This window comes from Xiphias gladius, chromosome 5 (assembly GCF_016859285.1).
Source record: "Xiphias gladius isolate SHS-SW01 ecotype Sanya breed wild chromosome 5, ASM1685928v1, whole genome shotgun sequence".
Taxonomy (NCBI): Eukaryota; Metazoa; Chordata; class Actinopteri; order Istiophoriformes; family Xiphiidae; genus Xiphias; species Xiphias gladius.
Window position 1 is genome coordinate 15,481,874 of NC_053404.1, and position 26,858 is coordinate 15,508,731.

The 26,858-nt window shown below is 40.1% G+C and overlaps 1 protein-coding gene across 1 annotated transcript in view; it reads right to left on the reverse strand.

Annotated features, from left to right (window-relative positions):
- The window catches only part of ptprn2 (protein tyrosine phosphatase receptor type N2), a 113,652-nt gene that overhangs the window by 3,850 nt on the left and 82,944 nt on the right, over nt 1–26,858 (reverse strand). Inside the window, exons 13-21 of the mRNA XM_040127559.1 lie at nt 20,482–20,697; nt 17,905–18,108; nt 12,817–12,964; nt 11,645–11,718; nt 7,614–7,691; nt 5,043–5,162; nt 3,875–4,041; nt 1,586–1,639; nt 485–549 (exon numbers count right to left, since the gene is read on the reverse strand). Coding sequence (XP_039983493.1) covers nt 485–549; nt 1,586–1,639; nt 3,875–4,041; nt 5,043–5,162; nt 7,614–7,691; nt 11,645–11,718; nt 12,817–12,964; nt 17,905–18,108; nt 20,482–20,697 — 1,126 coding nt within the window. The remainder of the gene's footprint in view (nt 1–484; nt 550–1,585; nt 1,640–3,874; nt 4,042–5,042; nt 5,163–7,613; nt 7,692–11,644; nt 11,719–12,816; nt 12,965–17,904; nt 18,109–20,481; nt 20,698–26,858) is intronic.

Consider the following 26,858-nt stretch of genomic DNA (forward strand, 5'->3'; position numbering starts at 1 on the left):
AAATAGGAGAAAATGTAGACAATATTCAGTGAATATAGGGTGCAGAATAAATCAATAATAAAATTAAAAAAATAAAATAAACACATTGTCCCCATTAATTATTAATTATTAATACAAACCACTGGAGCAACATTTAAACTGATTTTTCCTTTAAACATTTCATTTCCATGCATATCCTATCTAAATTCATGTAGCAATTTTGATGCAGGTCAATATAGCATGACGGTGGTTTAAATAGATAATTACTAACGTGGGTATAGGTTTCTTTTCCATTTTCCCTTTCTCTGTTTTCTCTTTGTTCCTCTGACTCCACTCCTAGCAGCTCCCTCCATTTCTGCCTGTCTTCACTGCCTTTCCAGGCCTCAGAGAAGTCACCCTCTAATGCATCCCCAACACCCTCTGTTGAAAATGAGAGGCTTTAGCGTTGCCAGGGCAACACTTCAACGCAAGCGGAAAGAGCAAGAGGGGAGCCATTGATTGTTACCTTTAGCCATCCTATTGAGGACCATGTCAATCAGAATGTAAGTCCCACTCCTGCCAGCTCCATCACTGCAGAGAGTCGTAGAGAGAGAGAGACTGAGATCATCATGGTGGCAGAGTGAAGCCCTGACAGCTTTAATCTCAGTGTTTTTCTTATAAGCAAACAAATTGCTCATTTACATCTGCATCTGCTGAGAGACTGTGGAGTATATTTAAACACAAATTGGATGATGCATAAAGATACACACTGCGCCATTGTTTAAAAAACTGATATTATAGATAAAATAAAATACTTAAATAGCAGAAACCAATAATAATTCTTAATATTCTTATGAAAGTACCTGAGGAGATCTGAATATTTGATGTTCCAATAAATGTGATTATGTTAAGCCTTTGCACACGAGAGCATGTGTGGTCTTGAGACTTGCTTGGCTATTGGAAAGAGGGGAATGGTTTCTGGGGCACACTGGGGACAAAGGCTTTTAAATGCATGCACCTTAGGAGCAGAGGAGAGGTTGAGAGGCCAGGGGCGGTTCGAGAACAGCTTTTGGAGAGCCTTGCTTTTCCATTACTCCAGAGATAGTCTTATGAAAAGCCTCCCTTTGTGTCCGCCGGCCATTCAACAGCTCTGCATGTTAATTGCAAACAAGGCATGCACATCTCTCTAATAAAGCCAAGGCCAATAAAACAGGAGAGCGGCCTGAGCACCACTGCTTCATTAATCCATTGCTAGACACTCAGTCTGTACAGCTCCCTCGGAGGGAGAGCAGGCTGCCTGGCCCCATGCATGATTTAACAGGATGTGACTATTAAAAGTGGTCAGACAGATACCTGGTGTTTAATACAAACCAATCAAGGCCAGTTAACTAACTCAACCAAATGGGAAATGGAAGAGTCTTTGGCTGTGTGTCTTTGTACCACACTATTTCCATATAGACACAGCCAGTGGAATAAACAGTGGCTCCAGTGGACCCAGATAGAGTAAATGGACTGAGCAGGTTTAAATAAACAGCCTCTCCCCTCCAACACACAGGCCACGATAAACACTCTCTATCCTAAATCAGCAGGTCAGCCACTGTCACAAGGTTCAAATAGTTATACTTGCCTGCAGTGAACAATTATCGGGCAAGACCGACCCCGGTAGCACTTGTTAACCTTTCTGGAATTAATAAAATAAAAAAAAAGAGAGAAAATTGGATGATATTGTTAGCTTAACAACAAGTTGTATTGATAAATCATACTCTGGAAACAGGATCAGTTCTTTTTGCTGAGTAATAACAGTGACAATTAAAGCAAATTTGACTCATGCGGGACTTCTGCGCTGTGGTCTGGATGAAATTAATAGCTGCAATAATCAAAGGAACAAACAAGAATCCTGAGCGATGCTCCCTCTTGTCAATCAATCACCTTAATTTGAGGATAGAGAGAGAGATCCGTGTCGCACCACGTAAATAAATTGACCATCATTCCAAACAGCATTATTGTAACATGTGGGTGATGCATGTGATGGCGTGATGTTGTGATTGCCGACCGCCGACGCATTAACCCTGGCCAGTTATGAATGTTATACACCACAGGCACGGTGAAGGCCAACTAGCCTTTTCACGCCCCGCTGTTGCTATGGAAACTGACTACACTGGGAGCTTCCGTGTCTCTCCGTTTCCCTCGTTTTTCACCTTTCAACGACAAAATGAAAAATAAATGTCTGTGTATCTCATCATATATGTAGTCTATCTAGACTAGTAATACTTATTGTTTCTTATTATTAGGAATATGTGAATAAAACAATAAATATGACATAAATCACACATGAATATACTGTAATATAAATTTATGTGTCAACTGTCAACAATTACTACCACTATCATACCACTACTATGACTAATAGGGATATTAGTGTTGCAGCTTATATTTATATTTTATACTGCTTAAATACTGCAAGATATCATATTTATATACATATTTTATATTTTAATCATTGCTAGTTTGCTTAATCATTGCTAGCATCATGAGAGTTGAGATTTTTCTTATTTCCATAGTGACCAAAAGCTTGGCTTTATCATTTAAATACATGCATTGAACATTGTTAAATGTTAAAATTTGATACAACTACTACTAATAATAATCCACTGCCTATTTTGTAGGAGAAATGTTCTTTTTTGTGTATTCTGAGTTCATTTTTTCAAAAATTTCAATACATTGAATGTATATTTTTTAAATTTTAGGATATTATATTGCAAACATATCCGTAAAATCAGAATAGATCCTTCTTTAAAGAGCATACAGAGATGGTTGGAATTCCCATGCAAGCCAGAGGAAGGAGCAGTGAGAGGAAAAGGAGGGAGACAGAGAGTCAGGAGTGAAAGAAAGACAGTTTGTGCACAGGCCTGGCTGAGAAGACACAGTTTCCAATGATCACTTTTGTGACTATGCAACTGGGCTCATATTACTAGCTGCAACATCACAAAAATGACACTGGCAACCGCAAAATACAGAGTTGGCTGAAACCGGGAAAACCATGAGTGTACAGGACTTCGTGTGGATCTCTGAATCACGTAATCAGAGAGCTGTATATTCCCAATAACCTACAGCCGTATTAATGGAGTTACATCAAGACAATCTAGTCATTAGGGAGATCTCAACAACAAAGGAAAACTAATGTATATAATCAAAACACAGCTCAAACCTGCACACCAATATCATATATACATACAACTGCCTGCAAGCTACACCCATTTTAATTTGAAAAACCAGCACCAAGTCAGAAAAGGATGACATGATAACACTGCACATCCTCTTTTTTCCCTAATCTGCATTACAAACTGGAGGGATAGACTTCCATCCTCAAATCAGATGCATCTATTCTCATTTGGGGGGTTTTCCTGTCCCTCCTGGGTTTTCCCAGAGTAGCTATTGCTTCTCTTCTGCCAGAACACATTATGTGGAGAACAGAGTGAGGTTATTCAGTCACTAGCTTTCCCCCTCTCCCATGTTTTTAGTGAGACAGCTCTCATTTAATTGGGTGTTTGAATTAGGTATTTTTTTCTTTTCTTTTCTTTTCTTTTCTTTTCTTTTCTTTTCTTTTCTTCCCAAGCCAAGCCAGGCAGTGCGGGGCTGTTAATTTGCGGCATCACATGTGCTGGAGGGAGGTGAGGGAAATAGGCCAAGGATGAAAGGGATAGTACAGAAACACAGTCTTTATTAGACCCATTGTCTACGACACCAAAATGCAGAGGGGCAAAAGGGAGACGGACCAGAGAGGTACTGACAGAATACAGAATATAAGGGAAGGTGATTAAGAACAAGCTCAGGATAAAGGCCACTTGTAAGGTGCAAATCTGTCTTAAATCTGCCGAGCTGCATCTGAGGCCAACCAGCAGGATCTCCACTCTACCTGCGGAAGTCTAACAGCGTCCTGGCCGAGCTGGGGATCCCACGGTCCATCCAGGACAGGAAGTGGAACTGGGTGACGGTGCGTGTCTCGTTGGTCTGCAGATTCTTCAGATAGAAGCTCCGCACCAGGAAGTCCTCACACCAGATGTGCTCAGACACCAAGTTGACCTAAAGATAGAAAAATATATATTCAAGTTAGATAGTTACATCTTAATACCAAGCAATCATAACTTAGAACACATTAGTAACCATGAAACAACCTGGAGGGAAGAAACTTTGTGCAGATGATGATGATTTAAAGGGTTTGTTCGAACATATTACAAAAAAACATATTTTCTGACTTACTTCTTAGTGGTTTCTAGCCATGCAGATAATTGTGGTTGTATCTGCCCAGCTGTTAGGAAGCACCTACTCCCTAACTAACCATATATCTTTGTTAAGCCTTCTTGTTCAGAAAGACTTGACGAAGATGGATTTTTTTTTTTTACACAATTTTAAGTTTACATGCAAGTGTTGGGCATGGAGACAAGGGATTACAGTTATTTTTAATGTTTAGTTTATTTTTAAAAAGTGATTCAAAGAAATAGCAGTAATCAAAGAGGTAAACCGGTCTTTTAAGAGTTTCTTCTTAATTATTTTTTAAAACTAGAAGTAAATGGTTGCCTGTTTTGTCTCAAGCCTTGATGTCAGCATTTTGTTTTGTCCTCCTTGCCCTTCTCCATGCTACTTTTCACACCAACACTACAGGAGTTGAGATACCTGTCTCACATTTCGACCCCTACTCCAATAAAATTTGCAATGAATGAATTTGCTTTGTGGCACCCAAATTACAATTAAATTTGAGCGCTCAACAGCAATTTGTTTTTGCAAAAACAGTGTTCTTGCTACTAGACAGCTTGAGAGGGACCCCTTAATTGGCTGAAAGTAGTTTCACTCAAAACTGTTCACACTGAGGTCTGACATTGTTTCTGGGAAGACACATTGCTGGTAATTTTTTTAAATGTCATTTTGCAATGCTGCGAGCACCACAAATAAAATCAAATTCATCTTCAGTGTATTGGGCTGGAGACACATATTTCAAAAATGCAGCACATAAAACCAAAAATGTTTTTATGGCTAGACACCAGTGGAAAACTTTGTAACTTCTGCTTAACCTCTTATTGACATACCTCGTATTTGTGGTAGACATCAGATCCCTCGTCAGGCCAGTAGTGGTGACACTGCTTCACTCCATTTTCAGAAAGGGGCGTTAGCATGACGATGACAACGCAGCCGCTCTCCCACACCATCTACATATCAGAAGGGAAATGTCAGACATCCGTCTAACGCATCCTGAGACGACACGCCTTTCATAAGCATCTGGATGGAATTACAATGGCACTAATGTGTAGCAGAACTGTGCCACTAGGAGCAGCATATTGCACATTATCATTACATGGCAGCCTTGTATTACAGTGAAATTGATTTCTTAATCTTGGTCCAGGAAATATGAATAAATGTCACCTCTCTGTGTGTGACAAATGATAAATGTTGGGTCAAGCAGCGGGAGGGCGCGCCATATGTCACCCTCTCTCAGTCGTCTGAGTGAGATCAGAACATCTACTGCGCTACCGCTTCATTTCATCTTATCACAATCTAATGTGTCCTTGGGAAAAAATACAGGCTCACAGCAGCCATTAAGAAAATGAGGAGGAAACATGGGTTTTATGATTGCTATAAAAACACAATGGCCCTGACTATACACTAATCACAAGCTTCTGTGATCCAGCCCAGTGGATACATTACACGCCAACTGTGCCAATTGTGTCAGGATATGATGAGATTAGGCAAGGTGATCAAGTGAGGGACTATTATGCATTTAGTCTGGTAAGGTTTGGCAAATATCTGTACGTAGTGAGGAAAAAAAGTGCAATCCTATTTTCCATTTTAAGCTAGTAAAGAGCGCATTATTTGTGCCTTTTTTTAAAAAGTGGTAGACAATTTAGGATCCAAAAACATATACCACTATACATCATTTGTATACAAGAAGAAGATACAAAAAGCCTGAAAATGACAATAGTTAGTCCTCTATGAACTCTGTGAACTCTGTGATTGGTCTTTTTTTTTTTTGCATTGAATTCTAAGCAGAAGTGAGCAGGAAAGCAAGGACCAGCAGAGCTAAGGTAATAGCCAGAAATGGAGGGAAGGAAGGAGGGGAGATGGATCGAGGACTGAAGGATGAAGGGATGGAGGAATGAAGAGTGGAGGATTAAAGCAGAGCCACCGTTCAGAGCGCTGCCTGGGGCCAGTCTGAATTAGATAGGACAGAGCAAAAATATTTGCCTCCTGCATGGTCCATTTGCATGAGAGTGCCAGCGTTCCCCCTGTTTGTTTACTTTTAATGGAGGGAAAGAGTATGGGGTTTTTTTTTTCCATTACAATCCAAGGTTAACCATATTGAATAATGAATGGTTTCTACTTATTCCCAGACACACAACTGATGTTAAGTGTGTCAGTCAATCTGCTTCTAATTTTCCATTATTTTCAGCTTAATTGGGAAAGATTTAAGGTTGAGTTCATGGCTAAACAGCCCATTTCATTAGATAATGGATATGCATTTATTCACCTGGCACGCAAAATAATTTGGCAGACAAACAAACAAATAACCAAACTGACTAAGAGATCATTATCAACTGTTTCATTTGAGGCACTTTCAAATTTACAAATTAAACACAGAAAACAGGGTACCTTTCATTCCTATTTGAGCTGATGCAGTCAATTAAGGTAGACAATTTTTTTAAGATAACAGCTCCTGAGTTTTTCTCTTTTTAATTAATTTGGACACGATGTGATTTGTTTTTTGTTTTTACAAAGTGATTTAAACTATATTTCTCCTGGTGTGCAGAACCAAACCAACCCAGACTAAACTTGGCTGTACCACCCTTCCCTGCTCACATACAGGCTCTAACGTTTGTGCTAACACAAAGTCAGCACTATCATAATGATACAAAATGAGGATCCGTTCAGTAGAAGATGCAGAGTGCAGGGCCAGCTGGTCTGCCAGGATTTATGCTTCACACTTCTATATCCCGGTCACGGTGAGCGGAGTTACTTCACCATATGGAGGTGATGGGCCCACTAATTACTACAGTGCTATCCTATTAACACATAAGAACGCCATTAAGCAACTATGCATCATTTAAGTCATACCTTCACAGAAGTTTTACAATAGCCTATACCCACTGATTAATGGCAAGTTTCTCTGACATTTATGGACAAGGGAAGAAATACAAATAGCATAGAGAAAAATGCAAATATAGGCAAACGTCAGCATTTATTATGAATAACATTAGACTTCCTCGGGGTGTGTGTAGCTAGATATATATATACAACTAAAGGCTGCAGATTTGTTGTACATAGTCTGCTAGTGACACTGTTTTATTGCTGTAATAGTAGCACCATTATTTCTAGCCCCACTTTGTGCCTCTCACGTGTTACCATTACATTTGTGTCACAGCGTAAAGCATACAATTCTCCTAAAAATATACAATTACTCTTTGTCTTCCATCTATCAGAGAAATACTCATCTAGACACTCTCGGAGCAAGTGGAAGACATCAAAAACACAAACCGATTGGTAAGCCACACAAACCATTGGGTCAGACATAGTGTAGCTTTGTTGTGGTCCTTCAGAATCCTCAGCTCTGTAGAAACAAAACGGTATGAGAAAAAAGAAGGACATTGAATGGAGATACGTTTTACCTGCCAGAAGTCTGCAACGGTGGAAGGAAGTGGGCCCTGCGAGGCGATGTAAGTAGGGTTGCGAGGGTCATGGTCCATCTGGGAGAGAGGAAAAAGAGTGTGAGATGGTGTTTGTGAGGGAACTGGCTGATGAAAACATGCTGTCTGGGTAAAAGATTTGCATCAAAGTCTCTTTTTGTAATTTTCCTACTTGTCCCTTCTGTCCTCAAGGTGAGGGTTTTTTAAATTGCTATGACTAGGGACAATTAAAAGAAAATACACACTAAAGTTGGTAAGCTGTGAACGTCATGCAGGCGTACACAAGTTGCTAGACAAATATTTGAAGAACATGGCTGGTATTTTGTTTTTGTGAAAATTTTTTAAAAATCAGTCTCTTGAAACATCATGTTTGTGTAAAAAGACTGAACAAGACCTTTGACTTTGTCAAATCTAGTAAAAGCAGCAGTGACAAATCTAACTTCCGAAAATCTGAATTTTCAAAATAACCACTTTATAACTCCACTCGCCTATACATTATGTCATCATTCAGCAATGTTTTTTCACTACTGCTTTACTTAAGTCATGTACAGTCTTCTTGACTGTGTAATCATACCAATATACTTCCTCAAAGACCTCATGAAATGGCTTTCAGATCTCATTTTTTTTCAAGCTTTGATGTGTTTCTGAATGAAACATGATGTTGTGGTGGGACTTTAAAGCCTGGAGGTGGTTGACATGAGGGAGCTAAATGTTGAGTTGGGACATAATGACACAGGGGGCTTGATTTGAGGGATGTGATTGAGACTTGACTGAGTAGGTGGTAGATGGGTCGGCCCCAAAATCAATGATCACATTTTACTGAATGAATTTCTATGCACACCCTCGAGTGTGAGATGCATCAGTGGAAAGACGCTGATGTATTGTGTATGTACGCTGAGAAATGGGTTGGTATATAACAATGAATTCTTGGGGTAGATTTTGCATTCTAATGATAGACAACACAACCAAATCGTGCTGTATTTTTGTTAGTGTAGGGATTAATTTAATATTATTTATGGTAAACCTACAAAAATAGTCTTATATGAGCAACATGCAGTAGTTTATTTATAAAATTATAGTGCAACTGACTTTCTTTGCATATTAACCTGCCATTGAGTGACATTTACAATGGATGTCATAATGCATTTTTGCATACAACCCCTAATTGTAACAGAGAGTCTTTTAGTGGGCGAGATATCTCTTGATCATAACATCAAGAAACACCACTACATTAAGTCACAGGGTGATACTTAATGGCTTTTTCTTTCTTTATGAACTTTTGTTTTCCAAGCTTTTGTTTGTTTTTCAAGCTGAAGAACAACTTGTCAAGGACACATTAAATCAGCTTAAAATTTAAGTATCTAGTTTTTCATTTCATTTTTTTGTATATTTTTTAGACTCGTCTGTCTCGCCTATGGACCCTGACACTTAAAACCTTAAAATGAAAATAATTATGGAGCATTTCTTCATGGCTTTGATTGTACCATAATGCTTGTCTCTACTCATGTCTAATAACCTCAACAACAGGAGTAATTCCTAATGTTTGGAGCAGCTGATAAAACCACATATACAACTTTAGTCCAAAATTTTAAATAAAAAATCAACTTCTTTACTATTTATCTCATGTCTGTTTGTAATTTATCTTCATTATGGTGAATTAAGAGTGCAAAATTGCTTTTTCATTTAACTCTAATTACAAGTCAAGTTCAGTAGAAACAGACTACTGTTAACACACACACACACACACACACACACACACACACACACACACACACACACACACACACACACACACACACACACACACACACACACACACACACACACACACACACACACAAAACACAAAAAACAATCATATTACTTGAATCAGGTGTCTAGTAGATGTCAGGCAGGATGTCAGTGTTAATTCTGGGTGTCGTAGTCTTAACTAACTGCTTTCTGAGGGGCAGAAGTGAAGCATGAGTGACTGAAAATGCTCTTTCAATACACTTACGCAAAGGCTGGCTGAAATTTAAAAATTCTTTTTCTTTTCCTTTTTGTTGAAGAAATTTCACAAAAGACACATAAATGCAGGAAACATTGTGTTCATCACCCAGTGTTACACTACAATTAGCCATAATCGTGTTTTCCAATGTTCTCTTCATCTTTCCTGCTAGAAACCTCTAATGTGAGTTTGTTTAAAAAAAAAAAAAGAACGACAACTCCTCCACAAAAATGAAAGGGTGGTGCCGAATGCTAGTGCTGCCACTCCATTTGGCCAATCTCAGGGACACAGACATGCTCTAGCTGTGTGCCGACATCCCTGCATGAATACTAAAGCGCAAACATGAAAGAGTAGTCCTGCGTTTCAGCTATCCTCCCCTTATGGGAAGAAGATAGACTGCAACAAGAAAGACAAAGAAGTATTCTTTGGTTTGAGGGAAAATTGCTTTTACTAAAATAGCTTGCACAAATATCTGTTCCTGGAGAAAGCATCTCAACTTTGAACACCTTGCTGTAGTGCCTTGATCCTTTGTTTATATAAGATAGAGAGCTTGGGAGCTAAATGCCGGCTTGGGCTCATCCCAGACAGTTTGAAAACAGCATTATGGAGAACAGGTGGGAAATGGAAAGGCCACCCAGAGTTTGACTAAAAACGTGTTTTGTGAGGTCACAATGACCTTGACCTATGACCTTTGACACCCAAATTCTCATCCTTGAGTCCAAGTGACCGTCTGTGCCAAGTTTGAAGAAATTCCCTCAAGGCGTTCCTGAGATATTGCGTTCACGAGAATGGGACGGATGGAAGGATGGACATATCGAAAACATAATGCCTTTGGCCACAGCTGCCAATGGCGTGGAGGCATATAACACACCAGGAAAGGCAAAGACAACCAGGCCTTGACCACATTTTGTGTCACTGCGCATTCCTTCGAACCATCCCTCACGGTAATGATGCCATACATCTGGGAGCGCTTGTACCATTTGTGGTCAAGCATTAACCATTATCCAAGTCTTTCCTTGTGTGTATGTAGCCCTGTGCTTTGCAGGGAGCTCAGAGCACCCCTTCCCAGAAAGAAGCGACAGATTATGTACTCGTAGGCCCCTGCCCCTGAAGCTAATGAGGGGCCAGAAGCTGCATTGACAGACATAATTATCTTAGTTTTGCTGGGCTCAGCCAGGGTTCCCTTTTGTGGTGTAATTACTGTCCTTTCATATGCACACCACTGCAACCGCCATTACTTCACCCTTCTTCAACATCTTTTTTTTTTTTTCTTTAACTGCACCAAAATTGTCTTGGCTAACTTTACTCTATACAGATTTTCTAATGCACCAATCTGAGTTTTTTCTCACTTCTTCCCGTGATTGATTAACTTTATGATATTATTCCATAAGGGGCCAAATGTTGCCCTGTTTAAATAAGGAAAAACCCTCTTTGAATATGCCATTATAGAAAATGGAGGAATAAATTGAGCATCTAAAAGTCTCCATTGTTTGTTTCTGTATAGTAATAGGCTTTTAGTGCAGCTGTGTGTATTCCCCTCATCTATCTCCTCAGAAATTTTGGCATTGTGATGGAGTCCCTTTTCAGCAGCTGCAGGGGATATCATGATTGGCAATATTTTGGGGAAAAATGCTAAAAAACGATAACAAAAAAAAAAACCCCTTACATTAGCCTTCTCCAACACAGGTCTTTCTGGATTTGTGGAGGATACATTTGTTTAGTCAAAAAATATTGTGTAATTCTTTTAGTGTGGATAAAAAAAGGGTTATCTTCAGGGATTGGCCATTTTAAAAGCAGTGAAAGGAAAAATGTGATTCAACAAGACAATAACTGTGTCTCCCAGCATGGATAACAAAGTTAACAAAAAATTTTTTAAAAAATCAATGCATTTGGATTGAAGTCCTTTGAAACTTCTTTTATCACAAAGTTAAATCCAACCACAACAGGTGCTCCTGGTAAAAAAAAGGCTTCAGAGACAACAGATATTAGCAACAACGTAGAGCCATAATGAATCAACACTACTCACTATTGGACTAGCATTGATGTAATCTGAGTTGCCGTGGTTGTTCTCCGCTTTCAAGGTGATCCTGGAATGATCATCTGTAATGGAGATGCATAATTCATCAACACTGTTCCACTGTTTTACCTCCTTGCACAATAACAACAGAATTTTGAGCAGCAACAGAGGACTATGAAATTGCAAAGGCTGCAGGGACTGCAATTTCACTAGACTTTCATCATACACTCTCTCACTATTCTGAAGTCCTGAATTGCTTCACCTTCAATAAGGCATGTTCCATGTGAAATAATAATAAATATTTTATTTTAAGAAGTCTTTAAGTTGTGAGCCTTAAAACCCTCCTTTTTTAAACAAGTGAAACTATTGCAAGAATCATATAATTTGTTGCCAGTCAACTTGAATCCACTTGAGTAGTCCTCTTAAAAACTTAACATGTTAAAAATTTGCTTCAAAGCCCATGTAACTTGGCTTTAAATTTCGGTATTTCCCATATTCACACTTAATAAACATAAATCAAAGTTTTAAAAAAGGTAGGTATTAGGTATTATTTATGAAGAGTTAAACAATCAACAACTGTGTGTGGGTTTGGTTCGATCAGATTTGACTGATAGTAACCAAGCAACTCACCACCTTTCATCAGGTTCTGATTCATTGCATTGTAATTCAGGGTAGGCTAGTTATCCCTAGTGTTATAGTACAGTATTAATAATCAAATGTAAATGTATGCATTTTAACACAATCATTGGATGGTTTGGATGCCTATTGCAGAAAAGTATACTAGGACAAGCCATTAAGTGGTTGTATTTGTTCTCTAATGCTTGAATTTCCAAACTGTCTACTTTTACAAGAGAAAAGGATTCGAAGATGAGGAATAACTGATGAGTTTGGCAAACGTAACACTATCTAATGCAAAACTGGCTGGTGTAACTTAACTGAAAAGCACAATTTTCCTCTACCGGTTTACAGGAAAAATAAGTTTAAGAAAAAATGCTGATAATTTTGTTTGGAAATATATGTTCTACAGTGTTTTGGGTTGTTTACCCAACTGCTTCGACATAGCTTTTTGAAGCACTGATGGAGCTGCATGAGCTGCCCTGCAATTTTCTAGCCTTGTAAATGGTGGGAACATTCTCTCAGCAAAAAACAAAATAACTGAATGGACATCTGAATGGACTCACATACGACCACGGCATCTGGGCGGTTCCTCTTGGAGTTCTGCTCGCCCTGCCCCACACTGCAGGCACCAGGCTCTGCCTGGTAGGAGCACAGGGCCTCCCATTCACGCTCCAAACGGTTCTTGTTCTTCAAGTGGTCCTCCATGTATGACTGGAGGACAACAGGGACCAATTTAGCCTCCATTTCAAGGACAAGCCAAAACGGAAGAAAGAAACTGAATTTATCTCAAAATATGGCAATTTTTGCAGAAATGTTTGATTAATGAGAGGAGAAACCTGAAATAATTCACCCTTACTTTATCAGAGCTGGCTAGATTTTGGTTGTTGTTATTTTTTCATTGTGTTTTCCCAATAAATAAACTGGAGCAAAAACACTAAACCCCTGACAACAGCAGCTCTCCGTTAAAGCTGTGATCAGGTGTCACGGTGCATTATTGTCTTAAGCTTCTGTATAGCATAACAACTGTGTGAGGAGGAGGCTGCTTAAGATCTAGGTGGGGAAGGTGTGCTAATGTTTGCGACTTTGTGTGTTTGTGCATGTGTGTTTGACTGCGGAAAAAAAAATCACACACAATTAAGACTCCTGAAAGGTTTGTCTGCATTGGAAATACTTCAGGGGTGTTTCAATCACGTCCCTCACTGCTTGCACAGCCACTGATAAGATTGTCTGCATTTAAGCCCTCGCTTGGAGAAGACAAAATTGAATTCGCTAGAGAGACAAAGATGGAAAAAGAGAAGGGGGAGGGGTAGAGGCCTGTGCGTGTGTATGTATGTGTATTGAACCAAACCAGGGCAAGTCTTATGGAGCTTAGAGGCTGTAGCTGGAAAGATGATTCGTTTTTAGTGTTGCGTCGTGTTTCGCTTTCTCTCCTGTATCATGGCTCCCCTCCCAATGGGGTTAAATGGTTTAGTCCGCTATTGTGTGAGGCAGAAGATTAGAGACTCATAAACTGATGTTGGGGATCAGCTGGCTAATACAATGAAAGTGATACCCAGATGTGCCGGGTTTTTATCCCATATTAAAGGCAGTATAGGTAGGCTGAGCAGAGAGGTAACACTCCATTGTTACATCCGACTTCTCGCTCCTGTCCGCCAAAAGGAAAATCAAAGTCTTTGCAGAATATATACAATCCCTACGTAGATGATAATCACAAATAAGCTTGTCCAACACATAATAGGCAATTACCCTTTGAAGGCTCATGAATTCAGACATCTCCTGCATGCACGCAAAGGATATTAGGTGGCTTATAAGTACTTTACAAATCATACGGACGGTGGAAATCAAAGTTTAATGTTAGATATGGTACCAAAAGTGCCACTGAGGTCTTAAAAGCCACACAGAGAACAGAAAAAAGCAACTCTTGGGATTAATGAAGCTGCATAATGAGAGAACACGACAGCACAAGATGTTCTATCTGAACCCATTAATGACAAAAAGGAATATTTCCGAAACACTACTGTTGATCTCTGCTGTTACACTTTGAGCCATCCCAGTTTGAACTTTCAATTTCATACATGCAAAAAATTCTCAATTATGAAAAAAATTCTGGTTAATGTCAATTCTAATGGCAGGCAGAACACCTATATTTGCATGTGTGTTGTTGTGCATCGTCTGCACAAATACACAGGGCTGTCTTCCCAGGAAAATGACAGCATGCCATTATGGCCACTTGACAGAGCCTGTCACCACTACGATCTTGTCACCCTGTACAAGTACTCTCTGCTTGCCAGCCTGACAGCATTCCACCTCCCCTACCAATATTACATCTCCATGTACTTGATACATCCACTCTGAATTGCATCCTCTTCTATTCAAACGATGCCCTGAATCGATTGCATTCCAAATTCTCAATTTTCGCAGCTTAATGCAATGCAGCCAGCAGACCCTTATCAAGCCCTCCTGTTTCTAGGGGGAGGCAGTGGACCATGGCGTATTCCAGAGACAGGGTAACGAAGGTTTAGTGAATGGGGGGATTATGTCTGCCAATCAGAGGGTTGGGATGGGAGGCCTGGGTGTCAGGGAAACAATGTCTAATCCTTCCTAAGCAGTCTCCTCGGCAGCAGAGGGTGATGGGTGAAATCAGGATGAAGGGAGAACCAGGGGAGCCAGACACAACAGGTAACACATTACTGTCAAGCTCTGCTGTCAAATTAAAACGAACAGTACCGGTAACAGTTTGTGCAGGGAGCTTTATGATATGATAAACAGGGGTGAGAGTTGAAAAAAGGTATAAATATGTATGTTTTTGTGTGACTAACAGCAGCTAAATGAAAAGAACACATTGTTTTGCGCTAAATGGAACAGCAAATTGTTTTGGTTTTTTTTGTTCATACACTAAATTTAAAATTGCAAGTAAAAGTCACTGAGGGCAGAACATGTTGCATGAGTCAGTTGTTTTTCTCCTTTGCCTGAGTCCTTTTGAGCAAATAATTCAGTTTTTTAAAAAAAAAAAAGGAAAAATAACTACTCAACATAATGAAAAAAAACAGCATCAAGCTACATAATTATTGATTTTTTTCTTTTTTCAGGGGAGAGGTGATTAAGCCAAGGGAACACTACAAGAACACCAGCGGTATCAACATTTTGACCCTGTTTCTGGACAGCCGAGGAACATGGACAGAAATCTTTTGGTCTGTGAAGAAAAAGTAAGTTTGGTGACTGTAAAGTGCTGTCCATGGTGCTGAAAGCACAGAGTACTGGAGAAATAAGCACTTAAATACAGCCTCATGGAAACACAATGCCTCCATGTTACATGTGATAATAATTTTTGACATCTTTAATCATTTAGCAGGTAATTTTTGGATGCTTTTAGCATACTGCAGCTGAAAAAGGCAAAAGAGAGAAGATAGAAAATGTAAGACAGCAGAGTTATGTGAAAGCTCTGAAAAAACAAAGCAGATGACTCAGCACACAGAGGCATCCAATTTCAGTTTTGAAGTTGGAAGTAGTTACGCAAGACTTTTTAAGTCTTGAGGTGGACCGCACAGTGGGGCGCAACAGCGTTTCAGCACCAAATTCTCGCTGTAGTATAGTGGTTGTAGGTGTGTTAGGGGTGATCAGGCCTCTAAAAAAGGACCCCCCAGCATGGGTGCTACAGAAAGCTGGGTATTCATCATCTTTCTCCACACGGTGGGTTCTCCAAAGAGCAAGAGAGGAGGGGAGATGAGAGGAGAGGAGAGCAGAGATGGGAAAATATAGGTGTGAGATCAGTGATAACAAGGCAATCTCACACATGGTTTCATATGAGATGGCGGTGGAATTTTAAAGAGGAACCCCTATAGGACATCGCCGTGTCAGTCACGGTATGAGAGCGAAGTAAAGGTCCCTGTGTGTTTTACCTTTCTATATTGTAATGCCTGCATTGCTGCTGTGGAGAAATTGGGGTTAATAATAACAGCTCTTCGAAATGATTCACAGTGGCTCTTTTGTTATTGCAGGGCTAAATGCTCTTCTATTGTCAATGTTTTCAAAAGGGGCTTCACAAACAAGCCTTAACGAGTGCAACAAAACCCATCTATTACCACCAATACAAGGCATTACTCAGATTCACTCTCATTCATTATAGCCTCCCAATATAAAAGCTAGACTTGCAGTGTGATGAATGCTCTCTCCAATAATCGAAACACTGCAAGGCATCTATCCGTCTCTTTTATCAAGCTTGTCTCAAATGAATGAAATGAAAGTTTTGCAAAATTAAAACAATCCATTGTGTGTTTATAGACGCGTTGGCAACCAAACCCCCCCACCTCCAAACCTGTTTAAAAAAAACAACCTTGCAAAATTTTTAAAACATCCAAATGACAATCAGATGGGTAATGATATTTCACTTTTGAGCAGCTCTCATCACGCAAAACAATGAATGCCTTATATTGCTGCAGCACCAGAGAAATGGAGCGGGTAAAGGATGAAAATGACAGACGGGAGAGAAGCAGGACAGAATGATAAAGAGAGAAAATGACATAGTAGAGGTAGGAAAAAGTTGGAGGAAAAAAATGAAGACAACGGAGCAAAGATAAAGCAAAAGGGAGAAAACAGCAGGAAGAGTGATGAAAAAAAAAACACAAAGATAACAGGGTTCTGAAGGGAATGAGGTGAGAGAGGGATGAGAAAGAGTCACATCCAAAAAGATTAACAGAGAGAAATCATGCTGTTTGTTTTCAGCACAGAGCCTAGCTTATTTATACAGGGCGTTTTTAAAGCATACCATATAATGTAAACACGCTAAAATTCTGAAAAGCATATTCCTGTAGATCAGTGGTACCCGACCTTTTCTTTCTGACGTACCCCTACAGGCCATTACTGATGAACCAAGTACCTCTTCATCAGCACCAACCGTCATGTTGCAAATGTAATCATTTGGATTAATTTTAAACTGGATATTTAAAACATAAAAATACCATTTGGAGTAGCAAAAGTTGCAAATTTCAAAATTATCAATTATTTTTAGGTAACTATTTCAACTTTTAGTCCATTTTACTTTTAGTTAACTATTTCAATTCTTTATCTATTACTTTTGGCTAACTATTTTTACCTTTTTTTCTAGCTATTTCAACTGTTTAGTCAACTGTCACAACTTCTCAAGCTATTTAGTACCCTCAACTGCAGCAATGTGGTGTATGGACCATCCAGCTGACTGAATATGTGGATATATTTTTTAAAGTCAAATCCTAATTTTTACTTTTTCAAATTAATTTAGCAACTCCACAGTCCACATACCCCCTGGCAAGTGCAGAAGCACCTCTTGGAGTATTGCTGATTGGGAATCACTGCTGTAGATCTACGTCCTTGTACACAAGCCTGACCTAAATTAACTAAATTAACTAAAGCATACTCAAGAGTTTGTGTTTCTCAAACTACACTAAACTCACTCTGGAAGGTTAAGGGTATAATCAGTGAGACATGATGAGATGTCGTGGTTGTTAAGTCGTACTAATCAGATGCTAAGAACCACAAATACTCTCAGAGGGCCTGACAAAAAAACCACACCTCAAACAACTTCTATTAATTCACCTTCTCTCCTCCCTTGACACGTTTTTATACCACATGGATCATTACTCACATTGTTTCTAGAGTCAAACCAAGCGCCTTACCAGGATCATATGACCAGTTGAGATGTCCATGTTAGACGGCACTGGCTCTTCGCACCAGGAGGAGGTGCTGCTGCGGGTAGACGGGCTAGCCGCGGGGCCATCGCTGAACTGGGATGACACGCTGTTGAGCCGTGAGTGGCGCAGGGTCTCCGGCCGCTCAACACGCTCTGACGTCCGGACCGCCATTCGCTGGCGACACAGCTCCTAGGGATTAGAGGAGATGGCGGTGAAGCACTGGATCATCAAAAATGCATTTTTTTTTTCCCTACACTCCTTGCAAGGTTTCATGTATTTATCTTCTTTTCATGAACATAACAATAGTTTTATGTATGTTGTGTGCTTATCCTTGCTCTTAGGGGCTGAGTTCTGTAAATGCACCTTGTAAAATCCTGTATCTAGGCTGACTTGATCTGTCCTCACTTGTCTGTAGATTAATGGCTTATCCTTGTGGATTATGGAGCTTATACTAATTATGTCAAAAATACATGGTTGAGGAACCCTGCAGGATTTATAGAACAAATTTGGTATGTCACACCTGGCTGCCACACAGCGACTGTCGTCATTGTTTAAGGATGGATCTTTTAGTTATGAAAAAACATGATAAAATCCTGCATAAAATCATCACACACTCATATTTTGGGGAAACTGGATCCAAACTGATTTCCGCCAAAGACAGAAACATAACAGGAGAATCTATCCATCAATGAAAAAGGATTTCCAATATAAATGTATATTACCACACAGAACCAAAGGAATTTAAAAAAAATGCATTGACACGACTGTAAAGTATAATTTTCTATTATGATTTATATATCCAGGTGTCTGAGATTTGCTAAAAGACCCAGAGCTACGAAGATGATACTTCTCTGAATGACTCAGCTTTTCTCCCATCATGTCTCAGTGCAGAGACAGGGCATCAAAGAATTGAAGACTAGGCATTATCTACTCTGCTAAATACAAATTAAAAAAAGAAAGAAAGAAAGACCCTACTGCCATATTTGTGCCATCATATACATGTATGTATACATGTATAAACACACAAACAGAAACAGTCAAACACTTTGCCTGATTCCCTCCATAAGGTGTGGTCACATTTGGTATTTTCATGTTAAATTCATAATCTGTAAATCCAATCATTTTTGGATTTGGGAGGCTGAGCCAGTCATGTCCACAGAATTCATATTCATACTCAGTTAATAACAGTGAGGGCAGTTCAACCCAGAGAAAATGCCCTGTGAAAGCACATGCTATCTCATGATGTATCATAGTGATATTTCCCTCTGGAGCACAGGCCTCTCTAAACCCTGGTCTTGGATCAGATTTCCCGCCGTCAGACTTTAATGATTAGAGTCATGAAGCGGTGCCCTGAGCCTTGGCCTCGGGGCAATATCCAGGTCCACCTCATAATTCATCCTATTGCTCAGCATCTCTGCAAAGCACCGTGCTGTACCAGAGCCGAGAAATGTTCCCCAAAGCAGGCGGGGGGATGTGGTTAGAACCAGAGAGGGCCAGAGGAGACACACATGGAGCCCACAGAGGACCACAGGTCATGGGATTACAGCTTCCCCTGTTTCCCTCTCTTTCAGACAACTAATAAGAATGAAAAAACAGGCCAAGGGGAAACAATGTCTACGGTCTGTACTGCCACCTAACAATATCTCTCTCCCACTGCTAGGTCTAGCAAAACAACTCTATCTATCAGACATGGAGAACACATCCACATGAATGCCTGACTGAGAAGTTATCCCATTCCTAAAGATATACTGAGAAAGAACTAGTGCCATACATAACCTAAAATTTGCATTGTAGCACAACATGATGACAATTTTTTAGCAGAAATGTTTTATAATCAAATAAAATAAATGCTAATGGACATAATATTATTTTCCAAAGGAAATAAGGTGTTTTCTTTTGCAATTTTGCTTATTTTTGCTTTTCTGGGGCCACTGTTATAACACTGTAACACCTCCACCCTTTGATAGGAGAACAGCTCTGTGAAAACTTGATTAAATATTGAAAATGTTAACGCGACATGCAGATAAATGTGTTCTGTGCGCCAAGCTGGGCACAGCTGAGCCCCAGTGCTGAAAATCAATACAGCCCAGGCTGCCCGTGGCCCTGGAGGAACATAGGGAATAGGTCACAGCGGCGGCCTTATCCCCTGTCTCTCTCACACACACACGTAACACATAGGCACACACACACTTCTCAGGCAAGGGTGAGCATTGAATAATTGGATGCAGTGAATATCTATTGGAATAATAAGTTGAAAATGCAAGAAATAAAGAAGAAAGAAATTAAGTAAGCAATTTCTGATTTAAATTATTGCATTGCACAATAAAAAAAAATGATTAATTTAATCAAAAAAGCACATCACTATCATCATAATCGCTATAAACCGTCATAATAGCAGGTAAAAGAGAATCACTCAAACATGTATACACATTAACAAATATACTCTCACAAACCAATCAGATAATCAACTGTATTTGAACAAAGTGTGACTTCTGCCAATGGAAGAGTGCTGGCTAAGTGTCCTGGCCTCTGATTGGCTCATAGCAAGGTGGCTGGTCTAACCTGATAGGTTGTGGTGGCATCAGTACTGGTGTCAGTCCCCAGGCTGGCCAACTTCTCCTTCATGTGGAGGTGCGAGCGCTTGCGCACGCAGAAGAAAGTGGAGGACACTGCCAGCGCAACCAGGATGAAGAGCATGCAGAGGACGGAGAGCAGCAGGAACTGGCCCGACTCCACCCTGGTCTCCTTCACCACAGGGATCTGGGTCAGGCTGCCCCTCTGGAGTACACACACAAACAGAGAGAGAACACACTGTCAGAGCAGTAAAGGATGCTACTTTGTCATTTTCCTGATTGATGAAGTCGTTTTTGATTTACAGCAACTGTCATATCAAGTCTGCAGTGCATCGGTTTTCACCTGAAGGCTTGTCTTGACTTTCCTGTGAGCGAGCAACAGCGCCGCAAGTCCCTCCTCACCTTACCTCCACTTCATCCCTGCTCTTTCCTTCCCCCCACCACTACCACTGTCTGAACGGCCCCGCTCATTAGCCAGCTCTAATACTGGCCTTATAATGTGCATGCGGTCTCAGTCAACCCCTATTACCAGCCCCTGTCCAGTGCTGTCTCCCCACTGTGCGCCACTATAGTTATTTACAATGCCATTTAGTGCTGGCATGGGGCAGGCTGGCACTGTGAAGCTACAGGAGGTTGGGATAGTAAAAGCTTTGCTTAATTAGCTCCTCTGCTCCTGAGTTTGGCTGGATTAGGCCCTGGCCCAAGCCACACAGCTAATGACCACCAGGACTGGAGAGACACAAGTGGCCCAGACTGGACCTTCATACATCCACCACCAGCTGAATAGAAAAAGCCTTTTCAAATATTCACACCCACACTGCATATTAATTCAAACAGGAAGGTACAGTGTCTCACTATGGTAGACCTGTTTTTAATGTGCTGTAATATCATCTAAAAGATTTTTATCAGTGGAGGTTAAAGAATTTGCCCATGTGTTGATAACTGGTCCACTCATGTTCATTTACTGTAATGATAAATCCCCTCTGGGCCCAACTGATACAGAACATTTTGAGAGCATAACACCAATAATTAGGAGCCATAACTGGGAAGGGTAATTAATAACACCTAAAAATGTGGCTACTGTTAAAGATTTTCTTGGCTGATTACATAAAATATAGACATCCTGCCAAATTAGCTTTGCATTTAACTGTCAAAAACAGAGAGATACTATTTGCCCAGCACATTTCACTTAAAATGAATAAATCTTACTGCTCTCTATAATTCAAACAAAAACATTGGGTTTCTGTAAAAGCCAATGTTCCACAGTTTTTGATCCAATTTTAACAGCTGAATACATGCCAATAGTTATACATCTGCAAAGGGCAATATTAATGCAAAAACAGTGCAAAAATACATGAGCAGGCTCCTAATTTTCTGCTTGCAATATAGAAAGATTGATGGGTGAAGTGAATCAAACGTACGACTTGAAAAAAAATGGCAGAGCTCTGACATTTAGCCTGAGGGATCTAATGGGCTGGCTGAAGGAGAGCTACATCTTGTTATACCATTTTCAAAACAAGACACTTCACCTCAGACCAGTAACAATGTGGTTTGACCTTGTGGTTCGTAATTGCCAATGTTTAAGTGGTGGTGTGGATGCCCAGGTCTTACTGTGTTGGGCATGATGACGGTTTGCTGTTGATTGTAATTGCTGTGGTTCGAGGATGTAGTTTCAATCAAGCACTAAGAGGTGAGACAACAAATGAAATGTTTGAAGAGGCTCATATAAGTACAGAGGGGAGAAATGGCCTTGATCCAATGACTCGTCTGTGCTGTTCAGTGAGCAAATGAACATAAAGATAGAAAGAAGGACATTTATAAATCAACACAATTTTCATTTGCTAGAGTACTTGTTGAGAATACAAATATTCTCTGTCAGCTTCTCTGACATAATCAAACAGTAAAAAAACAAAAACAAACTGAAAATATAGTGCCTGATAAAACTCTCTTCTCACTTAGTATTCAACATGTTTAGCACTGTGGACACAGCATGGCTCAAGACTCTGAAACCAAAGTGCCCCCTATAGACCTACTGGTTCAAACCTGCTTTAACCTATTTCCAGCACTAACAGACTCAAGCTATTTCTTTTTACATACATTCTTTTCTTTATTCGGAAAAAGAAAAAGAAAAAACAAGCCTTATTAATCAAAGTTAATCAAAGACATGGGCCTCTACAATCTGTGGGTCCTCTTGAAAAATATTCAGGTGAACACCCTGAAATGAATAAAAGGCATTTCCACTCTGGGAGCAAACAGGCTTGAAGTGTATTGCAAGCATAAAAGAGTGTTTGAAGGCGGTAATCATGTTAGACAGAAGGCAGAAGAGATACAGAAAGAGAGTGAATAAGGGAGATGTGAGACTAAGAATTACATTCATGGGCCTACAGAGTTCTGTCTATTAGCTTTTTTTCATGTATTATTTTTGTAATAATTGATTTTACCATAATCGGAGTCCGTCTTTAAAAAAGAAAATAGGATTTAACTAGACTACTTGAAACGTTTCCAGTATTCAAAAACACTTACAGCTAAATTAAACCATTTTGTACGAAAATGGCTTTTGAATGGTTATGCTGATAAATAAAAATCTAAACTTAAATCAATCAGACTAATTTTTTACCACAATCAGAACATTCAAAAAATATTTTTCTACCTAAATTTGATTTTAATCTTATGTTAGAATATTATAGCAGGAATTTTTAGCGCAATTAAAAGTCTGCAGAAAATCATAATCACCCCCCCCCCCCTTATGAATTCTACTTCCAATCAAAATTCACTCTTTAAACTTCAATAAATGCACTTTTTCATTTCTTTAGCATCATGTCAAAGACTGCTATTTGTGTGTAGGATTCAAACTCAGTGAAGTTACTACTCTCTGCCTCTAACAGACTTTCCCCTACTTCTTCTCTCTTCTATTCATATTGGTCCTGTCTGGTGAACTAACCAATCTGAGAGGAGACAAGGGGCAGATGGATTTCGTTGCTCGGGGTTATTCAAATGATAACAGGAAAGGTCAGGCAGAGAGCTGCTGTTGGGGCGGCTAGCCATCCATTCACTCACATCACAATGCCTTTAAGAAATACAAGAGGAAAATCCTCCTAAACACTCAACTGCCAAACCTCAACCAACCTTGTATAAAAAAAAAAGGTTGCTGCTACAATTGCAGACCTGAAAGGTATAAAATCAGATACATTTAAAGCTGTTTCCATGCAATAAAATGAAAGTGAGAACTCTGAGATTAACAAAAAAGATCACACATGAAATGCCAAATTTAGATGTGCTACAACATTTTCAAAGCTTGACTTTTTTTTTTTTTTTTTTGGATTTAGGAAATTACTGGCTTCATCATGTGCTCTATAAACATGTTGAAATTTACCAAAAAAAAAAAAAAAGAAAAAAATACTAAACTTGTAGAAATTGTTAGTCTTATTATTTTGACAATTTTGCAAAGTCTAATAACACTTGGAAATGATAACTTATCTGAGAAAGGAAGAAATAAAGCAATTTAATGTAGATAAACTGGCATAATTGTAAAAAGTGCAAAATAAAATTTTCATTTCAGTTCAGTGGGTCCCAGTCTAGATCTTTGGAAATAAAAACTAGAAATAGAGTAGAATAGAATAGAATAGAAAACCAATTGCATAATATTTTAATTTAGAAAAAGAGAATTACGTATATTTTTCCACCAAATGCACGATTAAAATAGTGTAATTTATTCAAACACAGATCGGATTTACCAGCTTTTAGTCCTACCAGGTGGGATGAACCTGCACAGAAACTTTGTCCCCTGCAGCCAGATGTGCTTACAGCAAACCATTGGGATCAAGATCCAGTTCTACTATAAATTTTTCGATGAGCTTACTTTTAGAGTGACTATGATTGCATGCATATTTTCCTAATGCTCAATCATATTTTATCCCATAAGGTTTTGGAGATTCGATCCCCAGCAGACAATCGCAGCAGGAGGGATGAAACAAAAATGAAACCATGAAACCACAGCTCCCACAATATTCTGCAACAAACTAAAAACCATTTTCATTCACATCGGAAACAAACCCAGCTTTCAGCGTGATGTTACGATTGTTCACAAGTTTTCAAGGCCGATCCTTCACGGCGCCTTTTTACGCGCTTGACACATTAAAACTTGCACATTGTATACGGCACAAAACAGGACGGACACACGCTCAAGCCTGGAGATAATTACCCAAATCCATGTCGCGGGGCAGAGCGCAGATTTCGCTGGCAACGGAGGATGCTGCGTCTTGTATTCCAGGGAGCATGGTTAACCACTCACGCCCGACGCAGCTCCAAGAAGCGTTTGTGGGTTCCGGCCGCCCACTCAGTCCGCTTCCCGAAAAGTTCCCCTGCGAGGGTCCCATGCGTCCCCCAGCGCCAACAAAAGACCGCGGCTTCAACACGAAGATGAAGGAAAAAAAAAAGAAGAAAAAAAAGGGAGAGAGTCGGAAAGAATAAGAAAAGGGAGAAGAATGTGGGATATGCCCGCCTGATTTTCCGAGCTTCGGAAGAATGTGCAGAAGCCCCACTAGTGAGTCCTTTCAGCGCCTCTGTGCCAATGAAAAGAGATGGGGAGGTGGTGGGGTTGGGTTTTTTGCGATCATTTAGTTAAGGCTGAGCCCCTCCTTATATTCAGCAGCTCAGGAGTCCCCGTCCATTGCACATGTCATATCCACTGGTTGCTATAGCGATGCCTCCACATGTTGTCGACAGTCAATGTTCAAGGAGCGATGCCTGGCTAATAGGCTTGCGGGCTGAGGGGCGATATGAATGGACATAGGGCTAGTCACTCATTTGTTGAGCTACTAGGGGTCTCTGTGTTTGGTGTGTGAATTGCTGTTTTCTCAGGCTCTCTCCTTTTCCTCTGCTCCCTCTCCCAGGGATTCAGTTATGTGAGCAGAATAAGGGAGATGGGGCAGTCTATTCTTCAAAGTAGGCTTCTGCATTCAAAGCTGAAGTGAGCACTATAATAAGAGGCTACCACACAGTACAGTAGTTGTAAAGAATATGAATGCTGCATGATTGGGTGCAGTCTGAAAAATGCCCAGTAAATTGCGAATAATTGGTTAAGTCTTTTCTCTGGTCCCCTCGAAGATCTGCCGAAATAAAGAAAACAGGAGAGGAGAATTGCAAGTTTTAAAAGTTTTAAAGATAAAACTCACTAAAATGTCAGCCTAATTAGCAATCAGCCTGAAAAAAAATATCCAATGGAGAGCAACAGCTGCAGTTAACAGGGAGAGAGAGAGAAAGGGGGATTATCGAGAGCACAGGGTGAGAAAGGGGGAGAAGAAAAAGAAAAGGGGCGGTGAAGAGAGGAGAACAGGGGTCCTGTCAAATGCAGATGACGAGTCCTGGGGAGGAGGGCTGTGTGGCGGGGGGCTCTCCAGTTTATTTTTCCATTCAAAGAGCACCCCCTCCTCTTCTCTATTGTCTCTCTGTGTGACAGCTGGAGTTGGCAATGTGAAGGGGAGAACAAAAACGAGCTCGCTGTCCAGCCTGGGTCTGTGGCTGCATCGGACGCCACCCCACCTTCAAAAAGCAGAGCCAACGAGGCGGCCAGCAGGGACGAAATCTGAAGCAGAACACACTCAAACTGACTCAACAAATTTTTTTTATAGCATCCCCGAAACCCTCTAATAGTAGGCCTAATGTATAATGCTGCTGCAGAGCTGACATTTTCTGTGCATTTTGCTATTTTATGCTGTTAAGTTTTCATAAAACCGACTAGTAAACTTTGATCGATTCTTATTCATTATTTAGTCACCCTAGGAGTGACACTCTTCAGGTCATGCTTTCTGCACACTTGCATCCTCATTTATCAGGAATTATTCAGAATCCAAACTCTGTTTTCGCCTGCCAGAGGACAAAAAAATGGTCCGGCCAACCGCCGTTCGAGAGGCGAATTTCTTTATCTTGCAACATTCAGTTTGAATACAAGAAAGAACTGGCCACATTGCCCGCTGTTGCACTAATGGAGGACGGATGCAGGAGTAATGCATGGTGGGAGACTTTTATCGTGACTGCCAGTGAGTGGTTTTATTACCGGAATGAAAGAAATAGTAGCCCCTGATGTTTTACTCTAGAAAATCAGTCCCTACAATACGTCAATCATACGATACTTACTATCCTGTTCTCTGGTGAACTGGAAAAAGAGCCCTGTTCACTCTTTTTCTCCCCTGTGATCACAGTGGATGAAGAAGAAAGAAAAAAAGAAAGTGTCTGTCAAGAACCAGACGCCATTCATTATATGCTCTTTGAAGGAAAGTCTGACTTTGGCACCTGTTGTTTTCCTTCACTTGAACGCTGCGTAAATGGACACATTTTCACACCTTTCAGCCAATACCACTCACTGCA